The sequence below is a fragment of the Pipra filicauda genome, unplaced genomic scaffold (assembly GCF_003945595.2).
Source record: "Pipra filicauda isolate LSUMZ 115617 unplaced genomic scaffold, ASM394559v2 scaffold46_size3722508_pilon, whole genome shotgun sequence".
NCBI classification, from domain to species: Eukaryota; Metazoa; Chordata; class Aves; order Passeriformes; family Pipridae; genus Pipra; species Pipra filicauda.
Window position 1 is genome coordinate 3,014,722 of NW_024104609.1, and position 17,387 is coordinate 3,032,108.

The window sequence follows — 17,387 nt, forward strand, 5'->3', positions numbered from 1 at the left end:
AGGTGTAAAATAAAACAGTTTATTATACACCAAACCAAACCAAAAACCCCTAAACCTACTCAGTAAAGACTCGAAGTTCAAAAGCAAAGCTCCAACCTATGGCACAGCTCAGCTCAGTTGGAGCTTTCGAGTCCTAAAAGTCTCATTTTAGAGTGTCCAGCTTGTTCTGTATATGCCCAAATGTCACTGATCTGAGCCACCAGACCACCCTTTAATTGAGTGTTACTTGAGATGCATTTTTCCTGGTACCACAAGTTATTAAAACTAGCAGTGATAACAGCTGCCATTTGTGCTGGAAAGGCCAATACAAACCAGACTAACACTGTTGATTTAAAGCCTGAACTTAGCAATCCACCACAGCAATCAAAGAAAAAATAGAAATAAGAAAACACTAAGAGAACCCCTTTTTCAGTAAGACTAGTTGCTCCTCCTATAAATTAATGACTATAAACTTCTGAAATTTGTTCTATATTTTTTATCAAAGATGAAAATAAACATGTTCATAACAATAACAAGGGCTTGTTTTAATAGACCATTCCAGGCGTTAAACACATTAATGATCCATGAAATAACTGGTTCATCTACAACACATTAAACAATGTTGTTATAACATTTTATTAATGGAAACCTACTCCATTCTCTCTAGATAGGAGACTACTGACCGGGTATTAAAAGAGAGATGTAGAAATAAGTTTCTTTGTAAAGGAAAATAAAACATATAAATGAGAGACACCCAGTCAGGTGAGTAGGCAAATAACTATCTTTTGCCAATTTTAAAGCAACCCTTTTAGCTTTTAGTCTTGCAATCTCCTGTTAATCTATTAAAGTTAATTAGTAAATTGGGAATATAAACTACTAAAAATACTTAGAGCTGTAAGTAAAAGATACCACTTTTCTGAAACAATAATATTTATTTTGTATGCAGCCTTTAATAAGCTCAAATTTACAACTCATCTCTTTGAAGTCACATTGCTGAGATGTTTATTTAAAAAGTCTCTTAAAAAGTCTCTTCTTTAAATAAAAGCAATAGTTACCATCATGTCTTTGATTTGAGCACAGTGCCACTCCTAAGGAGTAATGTAATTAAAGATGAGCATATTCCACTATGAATTAGCCTTATCTGTGCAGAATCCTGACTGCATCTGGCAGCACTGCAACAATTATAAAATATAAACAGGCTCAAATCTTCATCAAATAGGAAACGTATTTTCTCTAGCAGCATAAGTAATGTAGGAAGCAATATATATAAAACTATCAGTCTGGTTTTGTAACATCTGTACGTTTTTGAATAAAAGAAAAAAATCAGACTGAAAAGAGACAATTATTTTACTGTCTGTTTCTTAGATATCAGAAAGAGAATTTTGAAATTCATCAAAGCTAACCTTCTGTTATGTACAACAGGCTAAGCTGAAAAGAATGTTAACAAGTTCAATTTTCATTCAATCAGCACTACTGCTCTCTGAAATGTTTCATTGCAGGAAAGAAATAAAAATAATCTATATGGTAATTATGAGGATGAATCCCCCAGTAACTTTCAGCTACATGAAAGGTCAGTTCTATTCAAGATATTTTATCAGTCCCCTGCACATACTCCTGTCCTGTCATTTTAAATCTGAACAGCATTTTATTTTCCCATTTACAGCTACCTGCAGAATTAAGTACTTAAGCCAAATAAGAAAAAAAAAAAAAAAAAGAAATGTTGAATGCTGGCAAAGGCTATAATAGCATGGAGATAAATCGTTCAGCTGCTCTCCCTCAAGCCTCTGGGGCTGCAGATTTTTCTTCTCCTGGTGCACTGTGGGTATTCAAAACTTGTTCAACATGATTTCATTTCATTTCAGGCACTGCCTGAGAAAACTAAATTACAGAATCAATCATACAGAAGGTCAGAGTGAGACTTCATTACAAGTATTGCATGCTTGCATGAATATCTTTCATTTATGACTGACCCAATATGTCACAATAGCTGTCTAGTAAAAATAATCCACTTTCTGAAATTGATGTACTACTGATGTCAATGCTACTCAGCAGGCTGGGCAGATTAGAGAGAGGTGTTAAAAAAAGGAACCCTCAGGAGCACAACTTGTAGTTTTATAGAATTGCCACAGTTTCCAGATTAAAATAATTTTTCTATGGGCAGCTCAACAGAAAAGAGAGCATTAATATAAAATATTGGGGGTTGATTTTTAATGAGGATATAGCTGTTGATTTCTGCTTATTTATATTCAAGTATTTATAGGGATAATATTTGCATCATGTAAATCCATGCATTCTTTGAAGTCAAATGTACATCAACACTCCATTTTTCAGTGACTCCTTTTTGAACATTAGAATTTTATTTGCATATTATTAAAATATTAAAATTAATAAAAATGCCTCCGTTTTATCTCCTCTTTTTGTTGCTGTTGCCTGTTTTTAAACGTTAAAAAATGCTGTAAAGATAACTGTATTATGTTTCTTGCCAATAACAATGAAGTTAATCAGCATTGTGACAAATTGTCATTCTTTCCATAATATGTATACCTTAATAGTAGAAACAATGGTTAACTCACCAATAAAATCTTCAGTAATTGCTAGGTCACATTTATGCTGAGAATAAATATTTTTCTTGCCCCATGAATGATATTTTCAATATAATAATACACAAAGAATATGTTAAAAAAAGAATGACTTTTTTTTCTTTTCCTTTTTTTGGTCTTCCTGTGGGAAATATGTGAGATACTTGCAGAGGCATTATGAGGTAGCTAGCCAACTCCATACCCTAAGGGAGACATAGGAAAACCTTGACATAACCTATTTTTAACCATGCCTCTGGCGATTCTGCATTCAAGTTTATAGGTGAACATGTCAGGTAGTACATAGAAAAAAGCCAAAGACACACAGTATTAATCATAATTCTGTCCAAGCCCATTTTATTTTTTCAACGTTTCTGATTTAAAATCTCGTGACATTTCTTCAAGGTGAAATTCTTCTACCAGGCTTCACAACAGGGTAAGACTACATTTACCTAAATTAAATATTGCTTACAGTAAAGCTCTCTAATGCTTCACAAGATACGCAATAAACTCAACGCAGTTACTATTAAAATAATTTAAGTTTGTATTCAGTTCAAGAAGCTTTAGTGATTAGCAATCCACTATTAATACAGCACTTAAATAAGACTATCCTGGTATCGCTGGATAAGAACATTGTTCTGTAAGTGTATACGAACATCATAATTATTTTACAACCTCATCTTTAGTTCTTTCAGATATAGTAAATTCAATTGACCATGAAATGAAATTTCATAGTCAAAATGCCTCCTTTACATTTTTTTATTGCTGCTATAAAGTTTTTATAGCTCCAAGGCAAGGTAATTCACGAAATGTCTAATTTAAAGATGAATTCTAATATTATTAATAAATATTTAGCATTTTAATAAACTGCATATTTTCACATAAAATATGATATCATGTTTTCGTTTTTTATTTTTTAAATACAGATTAATTGCTGGAAAATTTGAGTACTAACGAGAGCCATGTGAGTTCAGGGGAAACCTAGGCAAGGACCCTCTGTTAATATGTTTAAACTTCATGAAACTACCCAGCATTTATGAGCAGACTACGAAAAGACTACTAACTAGAATACAATGGCAGGGGCCACTCCATCTCACAGTATGAAACAAATCAAGCAGTCGTGGGGAAGTGTCTGACACATAAACCTCCCTATGTGGCTCCTCCATATCAAATCACACAATTTCTCATCAATTCTCTGCAGCAAAACTGCACACACGTTCCCAATCCACAGCTTTGAACTGGCAATCACCCTAAAATATACCACTGGACTACTGGGGTAAGAAAGCAGAGCTCCTCAACCTATATGGGAACAAATCCTTACCAATGGAGTCAGTGTAAACTATGCCATTAATTTCTACATTGCACAGCTGAGGAAAAAGGCAAAGATGTAAAGCCTCCCATTCGGTGCAAGAAGAGGTGAGCAAGGAGATATCTAACCAGGAGGCCTCCTCTGGTTGGAACTGTTAAGGTGACATCATTTACTCATGGAAGAATCACATTCAGTGAAAGGATGCAAAATCAACAGGGCAAAACTGGGTCAGGTTACAAACCACCTGGTAACATTGAGAGGATACTGGTACACGTAACACAACACCGATCCAGCCCACAATATTTATTATATATTTCTGAGCAAATTTCATTGTCTTCAGGGTACACACGCTCCATTACTTTCGTTTTCAGGCACAACATTCCTGACTCTCAGGTTTTGTTAATCCGATCATCAGCAGTCACCCTACATGTCCAGTGCAAACAGAATCCCATGCAAAATGGGATCTAAAACAAGTACCATGTCCTTCAAGGCCTGTTTTAGGGAGACCCTGTTTTGGATCCACGGAACGATGGAATTCTGTACCTCCTCAGGAGTGGGCAGTTTGTGCTTTACTCTGCATTACCCTGCATGACCTCCAAAGAAATATTAAAATTTGCAATGAAGTCATCAGCCTGTAGAATTACAGAGAAATATTTGCTGCGTGTTGGTTTGTAAATCTTTAACTAATTTTCACTTGCCAGAAAAATAAAAAAGAAGATTTACATGAAATCACAACATAACAACACGACCTTTATTACAGTCCAGCTGTAAATAATGTGTTTTCACTACACCAAGTTTAGCAAAAGGTCCTATGTAAAATAGCTAATCAGAAAAAAATATGGTTGATGTAAAATATCTGTTCAAGCTAAACATTCATTCACTCTTCAAGATGCAATACACAGAAGCTAATTCTAATTGTAACCACTGAGTCTAAAATGCTGAGTAGGATAAACTGGCTCACAGCTGTGTCTCATCACTGGGAGTGTGAATGCTACTGCACAAAGCCCTCAGAAACCCATGATGGGAGATCCCCCAAAGCTGAAAGGGAAACACAGCAAGAAAGTGGAAACTGCTCCGTGTACCCTCTCATGGAGATCATAGCCCTACAGTGTGTGTAGGTTCTGGAGGAAACTTCATACATTCCTGGTTTTGATTGCTCTGATTAACACTGGAATAAGCCTAACAGTCACTGTCACTCAGCTCTTCACACCCAGATCATCCCTCCCCGTTCTGGAGGGCCCAGAAACAGCCCAGGAACAGAATACCACCCTGCCCCAGCCTCTATGGCCAACAAGAGCACTGGACAGAACAGTCTTTTTATGGCCCTGTATTTCTGAATATGATCAGGGTAATACATCCCTATCATTTCTGAGTTAAAAACAAAATAAAAATCAATTTTCATTTATAAAGATTTAGTGGATAGAATATAGGGAAATACATGTTTTTTTCCTGCTGACTGGATCTGTGTCCCAACCTCGTTCTGAGCTACTCTCAGTACTGCACTTTCAAGATTTAATGTTGATGCTCAGATGTGGGTCCTACACTTCAAATACAGACAAGCAACTCATTCTACATGCTGCAGTTCACCCTGGCCAACCCAATGGCCTTTCAATCCTTGATGCCAGTGTCAACTGTATAGCACATTTTTGAATTTTAGGATCACTCAGGGTGCACATGGTGCCAATGGTGCCCAAAATGAAAATTCTGTGTTTATAAACCCTGATTGCTTCTTCACAGGAGATCTGTTCACTCACAGTATAGTACTACACTGCATATTAACAACTACGTTTATCTTGCTGAATCCACCAATATTAAACCCTTAACCATTTGCCAACTGCCTTAGGGAACTGAGTAATAGTATATCATTGTTTGCCGTGTACCACTGACAACACGTGTCATCGTTCATACACAACACGCCTGCACATGATACAGAGCGCTGGCAAAGGCTTGGTCAGGCTCCCCAGAAATCATACACATCTTCTGAGAGGTCAATGAAAACTGAAAGATGACACGAATCTACATTTGACAGACAATATTAGGCAACGGGAACACACAAAGAACCACACCTACCATATGCAATCCATTGCTGTGGATGACACCGTCTTGCTCCACGAGATTTCGGGATATTGTAATAGAGGGAAGATCCAAGCTCTGGGGGGGGAACTGAGGTGTAAATTCATTTCCTTGTGCAGGCAGCTGGTCACCAAGGCCCTGAAAGGGCAGCAGTATATCTGCCATCCCCAGTGCAGGGTCTGACTCAGGCGGGGGGGTAATGGGTGGGATTTCAAACTCCTCGTCCCCAAGGCTCGGCGTATGGAACGTCTGCTAGAAAAGGACAGGACAAGGCAAACCACGTTAGGGCACACTGTGCTCAGCAATCACCTCCACACCCACAGTCCAAATCTTGGTTTGTTCTCAAATGCAAACTCTATAAGCAACAAAACTTTTAAGTTTAATATGCTGAAGGGGTTTGTGGATCATTCCAATTAAAGATTTAAGTCTCATTATCATATGGTTTTAATGCAGTATCAGTATTAACAGTTTTTTAATGTGTATTTAATTAGCAACATCTGTCTGTTGTTAGTCCAAATATCAGCTACACTGGATTTGGCTGTATAACAAACTACCACTTTATTGATATGCTAGTAAAATAGCACAAACAGCTTACATTACTCTCATGCTTCATAAAACACTGACAATTTTGTAGCACACACAGAATTCAGCACTGACCATTTCACATCTTTTGTCTCCTTTTACCCACTAACAAACATGAAATATTATCATTCTGGTCTTCATTTCTTTTCCATTCCCAAAATACAATAAACCCTTTTAAACACGGGTTGTAATTTGGAGGAGAAAAGTATAAAAGCATGAGGGTGATTACAGCAGCTTCCAGTGCTTTCTGAAGCAAGCCAGCTTTGTTTGAACAGTAAGTTTGTTATGAACTAAACACCTGTTAAGATGCCTTGAGCAAAACATTTACTGCCAGTTATCTTCAGGGTTTGTGCATGTTTGTACGTGTGCATGTGTCTGTCAAAGATAATCTTTATTCAAGTAGAGTCTGTATCTGGCTTCAACATTGCTGACTTTTATTTGGGAAACAAATGAGCTACGCTTATTCAAATTTTTTGAGAGTTAAATGAACTTTCATATATTATTTCAGGTCCACTGCTACTTAATAATAGAAATTCAGTGCTTGAAATTAGGCCATTTTAAATGTACCGAAATCAGGACTGTCTTGATGAAATTGGGCAGTTGGCAATCCTAAAATAGGCACTCTTGTCTTGTTCTGGACATGCAAGGCTGCTCTGGGATTTGTTTGTTTGCATTAGTTCACAATTCAAGTTGGGGGGGGAAGAATTGTTTTATGTATTAATTACATTGTCTGAAAGAGTGACTTAATGCCAGTTAATTTAAAAATGATAAGTTCAGTGAAAGATCTCATTAACTGCTGCAAATTGTCATCCTTCAAACTGTTAATGATGATATAAATTAATAACCGCTTGAGAGAAGATGGAAACTGAAACACAAGAAAAACCTTTGCTTGCATATAGAACCTGTCAGCTGTCATTATTGGTCTCACACCAGAAATGATGAGGTCCCAGATTGCTGCAGTCTGCAGCACCATCAGAGTCTGCTGAGACTCTGCCCATTTCACTCCAACTGCAAGGCTGTAACTTAATTCTGGATGTGAAGGCTGGGCCTGGATTAGGGAGACGTTTGACTTCCCCGCTGCTATATTACAAAAGGTGTGAATTTTTCTTCCCATGGACAAACACAAAGGATGGATTGGCCAGGAGAAGTGGTTGGTTAATGAACATAACCCTATGGCTGCATTTGCAGTTATTTTGGCACTAATGTGGTCTAGTAACAGATGCAACTGTAATTTGTGACTCATTTGCTACCCCATTACTGCTTAATGAAATCTAACATATCACATTAACAATACGGATAAACACTCATTCTTGATATGTGGCATTTGGCTGTTTTCATTACCACTGTAATTAACACTTGAAATATTATTTCAATAAATATTTAAGGTGCTTTAAAATGAGTCGTAGCAATCATGACATAGAGACAGAAAACACAAAGCAAATGTGTGGCTTCTAAGCCTGAATGTGCTCTAGGATTACACTCTTAAGGCATTATTTACAGGAATAAAATGGGCTTCCTAGCTCAGCAGTGCTCAGGCCCAAAATAATACTGAGAAAGCTACATTCATGTAATGTAAAACCACTATAATTAAATACATTGTAATGTGGTAATTGCAAAGTTAGGTTGATGCTTTAATGTGAACAGTAACACTTAATCATATTTTTATTCCTTGTTCAAGCAAAAGGGTTCAGTGAAATCAGTATTATTATAGTACATTTGAACCTCTCTTTACTTGACATATCTATGAGATATTAGTAATTATAAGGACTGGATCTTTTTTTTCCCATCTAACAGAATAACTCTAGGACAGTTGTATAAATATAGAATACAGCTAGATAATATTACAATATTTTACTCAGAAAAGTAGCATTCATCTTAGTACTTATAGCTTACTACAAATGGGAGAGTAAATTGATGAATACCTTAACATTTTTAAATGTGAATTTAATTTTAACTCTATAACTTGTCCAAATATGTGTATATATATATATACATATTTTAAACATATAATGGACCTAAGAGTGAGGATAAAATAGATGTAATCTAAGAAGAAAGCAAGCCTCTTAGCAAAACAGTCTTAAATCCAAATCACTGAGCTATTCAGTCTGTAAAAAGAGCCTGAATAGTGTGCAATTTGGGACTGCAGAAAGGTGCTGTTATGACCAGAAGATGGTATAACATTTGTGAGATTTATCTTACCAATCACATTTTTTGAAGTTATTAACTTTTCAAATATTTATATCTTACATATTTAAAAAAAAAAAAAACAAAACTGTTTGCATGGTTAAATGCCATCTGTACTGAAATGTTCAAAACATTTGTTCCTTTTGATAAAAATGCAAATCTGGAGAACTGTTGTATCAACATATAACAGCCAATGTCTGACACGGTGAATTATCACAGCTGGAATTAAATTGTCTCTGAACAGCTGCTGGCAGCAGAGCTTTCATCAATGTTTGATTCAAATGTAGGAAAGAAATTCTACAGAAAGAAACATCATGTTGTCATTACAGATGGGGTTTGTGTTCATTATCACAAATAACACTGCAGCTAGTGCCAAACAATATTCCCTTATCTAAGCAGTCTTGCTGGGTAAAAAGAGATGGTGACCATTGTATAAATGATTCATAAAATCCTACTCTTAATTCTAACCTTCATATTTATTGTTACACCTTTCTGCTCATTTTCTCCGAGATCACTGTTTTAGAAGTGCACAGGAATACCTGCGACTGAATCCTGACTTACAACATGTAAAATCGGGGCTGCCCAGTTTTCTGACCTTTCCTTGTGTTGGGAGGATCATTTATGGCGTGCCCCCTACATCAGTAGTTCTTGTTGTCCATATTGCCATGCACACAGTACACAGTGCATCTTGCACTTTCCGTCCTTCCCTTTGGAGTCAGAGCTGTTGGGTTTTGGCCATGAGCAAAAGCTGTTTTGTTCTGGAGCTGGGGTCAGCACTGGCGTGTTGATGGTCTAGTAACTGACTGTAAGGTGACCATAACAAATACATGGAGCCTGTAGCTGCCATACCTTTCTCCTGCTTCCATTCTCAAAGGCAGTGATCAAATACATCCCCTCCACAACACAGCCAGCCTCCACCAGCCCAGCCTCCAGGTTTGTTCTGGATCTTGGTCAGAAGTTTCCTTCATGTAGCACACACACTTCAGGCAACAAAGCTGGCTTTGGTTTTCTAACTTGTATGAGTATTAAGAACCCAAATTAAAACATTTGTATCTATAACAAAAATTAGAACATTAGCTAGTAATGACTATTACTAAGCTTGCTTTCCAAGTGTACACCTACTGTGCTTTTTATTTGTTTCCTTCTGTTCATAATTTTTTTCCATACATAAAGCAGATCTGTTTCTATTGACATGCTATGTAAGTAACAGCCTTATGGACAGCTAAATTGACTAGTAATGGAGAGCTGTCAGGTTATTTTCTTTCTCATTAAAGTCTTTATTTTGTGCTCCATAAAACACGCAGAAATTCGGCACTTCACTCTTCATCCATTCAAAGTCTGTTAAATTATCACAGCAAACAGCAGAATATGAGCATAGATAAAAAATAAAAACATCTACCTCATTTGCAGCAAGAAATGCATTATTTGCCTCAGCCATGTTCATGTAGTTGTTATTGTTTCCAAACTGAAAGAAAAATAAATATTTGGATTTAATGTATGCCACGATAAACTTTTCTTTACCCCATTACTGGCATATAAAGAGTTGGAGGAGAAAAAAAACACAACAAAAACAAAACAGCAAACAGATAAGATGTAATTTTGCAGATGTTCTTTGAAGTCAGAACTAGATTGGATTCAGCTTTATTCTTTTTACTATTATTATTACATACTCTGCATGCCCCAGTCTGTACATGGAAAATACATATCTCTTCAACTTTTTTTGTCCATGCAGCAAAGCCACCCCACAGACCTAGAGGTGACTTTGGAAACCACAAGTCCATTAGAAAAAGACTGTTCTCCAGAAAAGTCACTTCTACTCAACTACACCTTTCGTGACACACATTACAATATCGCTCTCGATCATCCTGATCTGGAGGATTGCTGCAGTCAGAAGTGGCTGGCATGTTACTATTCCAAGTAGACCTGGTTTTAAAGAGCTGAAGGCCAGTAAGGGGAAGAATGAGAATCCACAATGTGGTTCCTAAAATCCCATTCTTTCCACAAAATTAAAAAGCCAAACAATCCCCCTTTGTTTATCCTTCATTCCAGTTGAGCTCCCACGCCCCCAGTGAACATTAACACCTGAAGAGTTTGGAAATCAGAACAACTGAGACCCCGAGACCTGCCCAGGGTGGAGTGGCCCAGTGCCCGCTTGTTGTCACTGAGGTGCAAGTCTGCTCACATGCCAGTGATCAGAAGGGATTTTATCGGATGCCATGGAGTCATTTCTTCCAAATTCTCAAGTATGAACATTTGTTCAAGTACTTTTTCTTCTAAGCACAGAAGAAAAGACTTTTTCAGACTAAGCACAGAAAAGAGAGAGATTATCAGCATAATACCGTGCCTTATGCCCTTCAACAGCACTTCCAAAGACATGTAAGGCTGGTAACTAATTCTGCACGTGTTCCCAGAGCCAGGCAGGTATCCAGAGTCTTTGCTTCAAGGAACAGACACCAGGCCTGCATTGCAGCTACCAGCAAAAGAGACTTTCACACGTGCACATTGTTATTACCAGGCACAGAGCACACTGCAAGGTAAGAGGGCTGAAGGAAAAGCCCCTGTGCTGTCCCTACCACATCACTGCTGCTAAAGCCACGCTAAGCATTCTTCACTTAACTTCCATTTTTGAGTTTTATAAGGCAATTTTTTTCAGGAAGGCTTTGTTTTATCTTGCCAGATCTTGGTGGACCTGCCCTCTCCTCAACCCCACAACAGCAAACACTCCTGACAGCAGAATAAGCTCCGCAACCAGTGTATGAGGATGGGTAACCATGCACTTGCACAGATTGTTCTTTCCAAGCAAGAAACTCTGCTGTGCTTTCAGAGCAGCTGAACCTCTCCTGAAAGAAAAACCACTTTGCTTCAGCTCAATTTGCTACAGCTGCACTTGGTTCTGATCGTTTTTAGTAGAGAAATGTTTCAGACCCTGACTCTCCAATTCCTCACCGGAGGGACCACTCACTGGAGTTTTCCCTAAAAACTCCAACAGCCATTTCTGAAATTAAGACAAAAAGTGAAAGGAGATCAAAAAAAAAAAAAAAAAAAAGATGGACACAAAGAATTGGAGCCTTGTGTACCTGCTGAATTGTCAGATTGACAACAGCTGACACCAACAAAATTAGAAAACAATCGCACGCGGGGGGAAGTAATACAAGATGGGATCCCTCATTCTGAAGTAACAAATTCCATTTGTGTACTTATCATACTGAATCTTTCAACCTATAACACATGTTCAGCAACAGAGGCCTTAACACAATATGTAGGCTGCCTCATAGCTATTAAAACTCTGTTATCCCCAGCTATGCAGATACTCAAGTAATGTCATCCATTTTTAAAAGCCCAGATGTCACCCATGTTCAGAGATTAAAAAATTCAAGTAAAATTGCACATTCAAATGACTGTTTTGGCACATAGGGATGTGTGTGTGGATTTGTTGCACAAAGACACAGTACTTCAGCTCAACAGTGCGATCGACAGGAGAGAATTTTTCATGTCAGTTAGTGACAAACTAAGAAAGATTTACATAAAAAACTCAAATGGCTCAAATAGAGCTGTTCTTTCTACAGGAACAAAAAAAAAAAAAATAATCAAGTTTTCAAAGGACACCCAAGTGTAAAGGTGTACTAGGCAAGTACAACTCTAACATAAATAAGAGTGGAAAACCCTCGTCCTGTTTTAATATAGGGGCTCTTGGGGGCTCCAGGGCCTCACAACAGAAATGCAGCTGATTTTTTACCTTGAAAAGTAAAATTCTACATTGTTTTGGTCTATGTGTATTGCTCACACCACAGCTACTGCTGTTCTGATTGCCACGTGGTTTTATTTCTTTCTGTTTTATTAAAGTAAAACAAAGAGAGAGTGACAACTTAATTTTCCATTTTATTAAGACTAGAAGCAACTTATGTAACAAGGAATGTCAAAGCTAAAAGTTACAGGTACATATCCTTCAAGTCATTCTGTTCTTGGGCTATACTATTTAAGACCCTATTGTGTATGACTTAGGCACTGATGGCAGAAACTGGAATATTTCAGCTTTTGTTAGTATGGATAACAACTAATATTCTTTACATTTATTTTTTGTCTCTGAATTGGAAATCCATTGAAGGCACACAACAATTATCAGTGAGTATTTCTAAGATTAAACTTCCTTATTATCTAATGGTACCTATAACAACAAAAGAAAATAAAATGGTTATTATCTTAAGGACTTAAACAATTCAAAAAACAAATTAAGCTTAGAGTGAAATAAGAACTGGGTTAGAAATCCTCTTCTGAACAGTTAGTCTGCGAATGTAATTACTGAAGAAACTACAGCTAATCAGCTGTGAATTGTATCCATTAATTAGTATTTGCCCTGGAGAAATGAGAAAAATCAGTAACAATGTTAACACTGCAATGCACTGATGAGTACTGAAACACAGGGCCCTCAGCATTTAGTCAAGCAGGTGGCTCCAATGGTCCAAGTAATTTAAAAAGCTCTCACCTGAAGTGCAGAGCTGGAATTACAAAGCACTTCTTGCATATCTTTGTATCTATATAAGGCTATAATTAATGGCTTTTAATTTAGAAACACTTTGTGATCAGCTGGGAACAGTTATAAATCATTCTAAATAGAACAAGGGGTTCTTGTCTATTTTAGTAAAATAATTTTTTGTGAAATGACTCTTGTTGCAGTCAACATTTTTCTCCATTTATTTTCAAAAGGATCCCCTGCTCAGAACCCTCATAAACATCTCAGAGCATTGGTATAATTGTCAGCAGGGATTCAAATTAAAGCAATTTGGCCCGCCCAGGTAGACTTGTGAAGGTTCCCACCTCTTGGGTTTCCCTGGGATAGAAGAACAGTAAGATGCAGCATTTAGTCCAGCTATCTTTTTGTTTTGTGCTGGTGTTGGGATGCTTTGTTAATTACTTAGCCAGAGTAGTTAGCAAGGTTTAGTATAAATTTTTTCATCTAAAGATCTCAGAGCACCCTCGCTCTAGGAAAGAATAAAACGTTTTCAGCTTGCTTTGGCAATACACACCATTGCATTACAAACTGTGACTTGTTTCCTTTGATTTCAGAAGCTCAAACTCCACCTTCAGTGTTGATGAACACACTGAGTCCCCCAACTGGCTGCCACCTCAAACCAATGGAAACCACACACATATGCCCATTTCATGAAACAAAAACAAACAAACAAACAAAACCTCTTCTGAACTGGTTTTGAATCACAACTTCCATTCTTCGTGCAAATCACTGCATTAAAACTTTGACAATTCAGGACTCTAGTCCTGCATGTTGTAAGGGCACTTGGATCTGGGCCCTGCTGGAATCTGTATGAACAGACATGGGGACTGTAATGAGAGAGACTGGATGCTGCTTTGTAACACCTTGTATAAAGCACTTCCAGAAATCTGATTCTTTCTAAAATAGCTGGTTGAAGCTCTTCTCTCAGCTTTGACTACCAAACCTGAAGCCCAACACCCAGCCTTATTCAGCTTTTCTAGCAAGGGTGTATATTTGCAATGCTAAGGGAAAATTCATGCCCTCTAGTCCTTCCCCAGCATATGCCCGAATGAAGACCCAATCAACTCCTACCCAGCACTGGGGATATAAAAACTGTATCACTGCTACAAACTGCATGTTTTCATTGACCAAACCTCTGGGGCCAGATGTTAGGATATCTGTTTGTAAATCAAGGGATAAGCCACTTGGAATCTGCACAGCACAACACTACTTGGGTTTTCAAGCTCCCCTTTGTACTCACCAGAGCTTAAAAACTGCTTGGTTATGAAAGCTGAGACTAATGAGCAGTAGTTTTAAGGCAGAAGTCTGATATGAAGAACGTCACAGAAAACCTTGGCAGTTTGGGATAAGAATCAGTGATTAAATGTTCACTGAGCCTGAATTCCTACTAAAAAGATCTTCCAAAAATCTCAAATGTTAAATTGTGGACACTCTCGTGGCTCTTCTTTGGCAACTGTGATTGACTCATCACAGCAAGAAACAAAAAAAAAAATCAAAAGAGAAATTTATGCCAAAAACTCCACAATAGTAAAAAAAAAAATCTTCAAAAGTAAGGCAAATAACTAATTTTGAAGGTGTTACGGACACAGAATAACATTTTGAACCTATAAAAGTTAATGGGAATTTTGCTACTGATTTTATTAGAGAAATGATTTTACTTAAAACATTCAGTCATTAGTATTTTTTATCAACTTTCTGCATCTCTGTTTTTAAATCAACTCAATTGTGGTGCAGTTCTAACCCGAAAAACATTAGAACTCATGCACAACTATTCATTTCCTCAAGAGGCCAAATACTGAAATACATAAATAACTTAAAACCAGACATAAAGGAGCCCAGACTTCTATCTGAGCATCTCAATGGAGTAAAAATACTAGTATTTTTATGCTCAAAAAGAAAATTTAATTCAGCAGGCAAATTCATTAGATATTCTAAATAATTCATTTTATAATATTGCTGTTTCATAGTGCAACCTCAAGGAAGAATAACCCACTAGAAGGGTTATTATTCCAGAACAGAATACCAGCAAAACCATGGAATGTGAATAAATGTCACAAATGAGAAACTCAAACAAAATATATCCAGAACAGGAATGAAACACATTTTATCATCTTCTCATAACTAATCCATCAACTTAAATTTTGCTTAAAAGGAATTACTGCAATTCTATACTCAAAGACTACATATTATGTATCTGAGAATAAATAAAAAAATTAATGGTTATTACAGAATCCACTTCCTCCCCTGTTTTTTTAATTAATTTTTTAAATTAATTATCCCAACCCTTATTGAAAAACAGACTTCTGGCTTAATTATCATGACACTCATAGTTCTTTCTTAATTATTAGTTAATATTTAGTCAAAATATGCATTTAAAGTTTCTCAGGATAGTATTTCCAGTCAAAATTCTCATTGCTTGCAGAACAAGCTCTAGTCTGTCACAGCACCACATATCCACTTGTGTACATATTTTAGACAGTTACACATCTAAATTCTATAATTTCTGATTCTAATTTACTGCTTAGGGAAAATGGCACCCTCAACTGATCACACTTCCTGTATTTCTGCAGTAAAATTAGAAGCCATATTTTTTAAAGTATGGCCATTAATAAAATCATTCTTTTATGGTGTGAGCACCCTCACGGTTTTATATAGAGTAATATCTACTTGCACAAACATATATGATGGCAAGGATCTCAGTTTTATCTTCATATTTGGCAAATTAATTCCTCTGAGGTTACACTATCCTTATGAGTAAAAAGGAAGATAACAATCCCAAAAGATGTAATTACAGACCAAAACTAAATTACTTTGCAGGTCTAAGTACTATATCTCAATAATTTCACAGGAGAACATCTTCACAGCATTTGGGCAGATTTGATTTTGCTGCCTGACCAATAATTACAGCTCTGGCAAATACAATGTCTGATAAGGACATCAATTAAGAATGAGCATTGTGTTATTTAAAAAAAAAAATTCATCATGTTCACAGCCTGTCTGATTGAATGAAATGCCAAATTAAATTAATGGAGATTGCTAAGTCTAGCTGGCTGGTGGGGAACCATGCAGAAAGTGGGACAGCATAGACAATAAACTGTCTGTAATTAAAAGATGAGAAGCTGGACTAATGCTACTTCAGCCTGATTATTCCAAACAAAACAATATACACTAAAATTATTCTGGCAACAGAAGTAGATGAAGTGGGAGGAGGGCTGGGACAGGGGAGTTTTTTTTTTAAGTAGTATTAACTATCACCATCTATGAACAGCAGTGTCTTCACTAGATGCATTAAATTAAATACTGGGGTTTTCTCATCAGGAAACACAATTTATTTTCTCAATGAACATTAAAAAAAAAAGTCAAAAAATCTGCAATCATTCCTGTTCTAGATGGATATCCAGCTAATCTGTGTAGAGGCTTTCTCTGTAAGCATGATGTGTTCATAGCAGGAGCAGAGTGTTCTTTTCTGGAAGAGCAAGTCCTTCATAGCAGTTTCAATACTTCAGAAGGAGTAGGCAGTATCTATATTATTTTAAAAAATACAGGCATTCTATTTTCATTCTGCTACTAGAAACCATGAGGCAGATTTTAGTTGCTGGTACACAGATGCAATACCACTAAAGCTGATAGGGATTTATGTCGTTGTAAGTGAATGAAGCATTTTTTTAAATGTTGTAAATGCACAATTTCATCTCGGAATGAATGTAAAATGGTAGCCTTGATTTTGACACTGCGTCATGACCTGCAGAAATTTCAGTACTCCCCTGGCAGAATGCTCATGTTTTAGAAGAAACAGTATGTGTTACCCAACACAAGAAGTATTATTGACCACAGACACAGGCAGCTATATAGGAGGTTATGGATTGAGTCACTGAGCATAAAGGAAATGGAGAGTCGGACCAGATGCAGGCAAAAGGCTGTCTGTCCATTTGGGTCAGCCTCTGACCACATGGCAGTAAGCTGATAATATATCCCAGTTACATCTAAGAGCAAACTGCTACGTGTGTGTGCACAAGGGTACAGATACATCTACAGAGACAATGCTTTTGTCAGCAAAAGATAACATTTTGGAAGAACTTCATGAAGTACTGAACTGCTAGGTAACTTGTGCCACGTTTATACTTGACCCTTTCCGTTCATATTCTTAGAGAAAATTTATGATTAGTTATTATTA

General features: G+C 36.9%; 1 protein-coding gene across 2 annotated transcripts in view; it reads right to left on the bottom strand.

Annotated features, from left to right (window-relative positions):
- The window catches only part of TOX3 (TOX high mobility group box family member 3), a 73,295-nt gene that overhangs the window by 15,406 nt on the left and 40,502 nt on the right, over positions 1-17,387 (bottom strand). The window contains exons 2-3 of one of the 2 annotated variants that reach the window (XM_027733512.2): positions 10,103-10,168; positions 5,935-6,189 (exon numbers count right to left, since the gene is read on the bottom strand). In XM_027733512.2, the coding sequence (XP_027589313.1) occupies positions 5,935-6,189; positions 10,103-10,168 (321 nt within the window). The remainder of the gene's footprint in view (positions 1-5,934; positions 6,190-10,102; positions 10,169-17,387) is intronic. The other variant, XM_027733519.2, reaches the window with a different exon arrangement.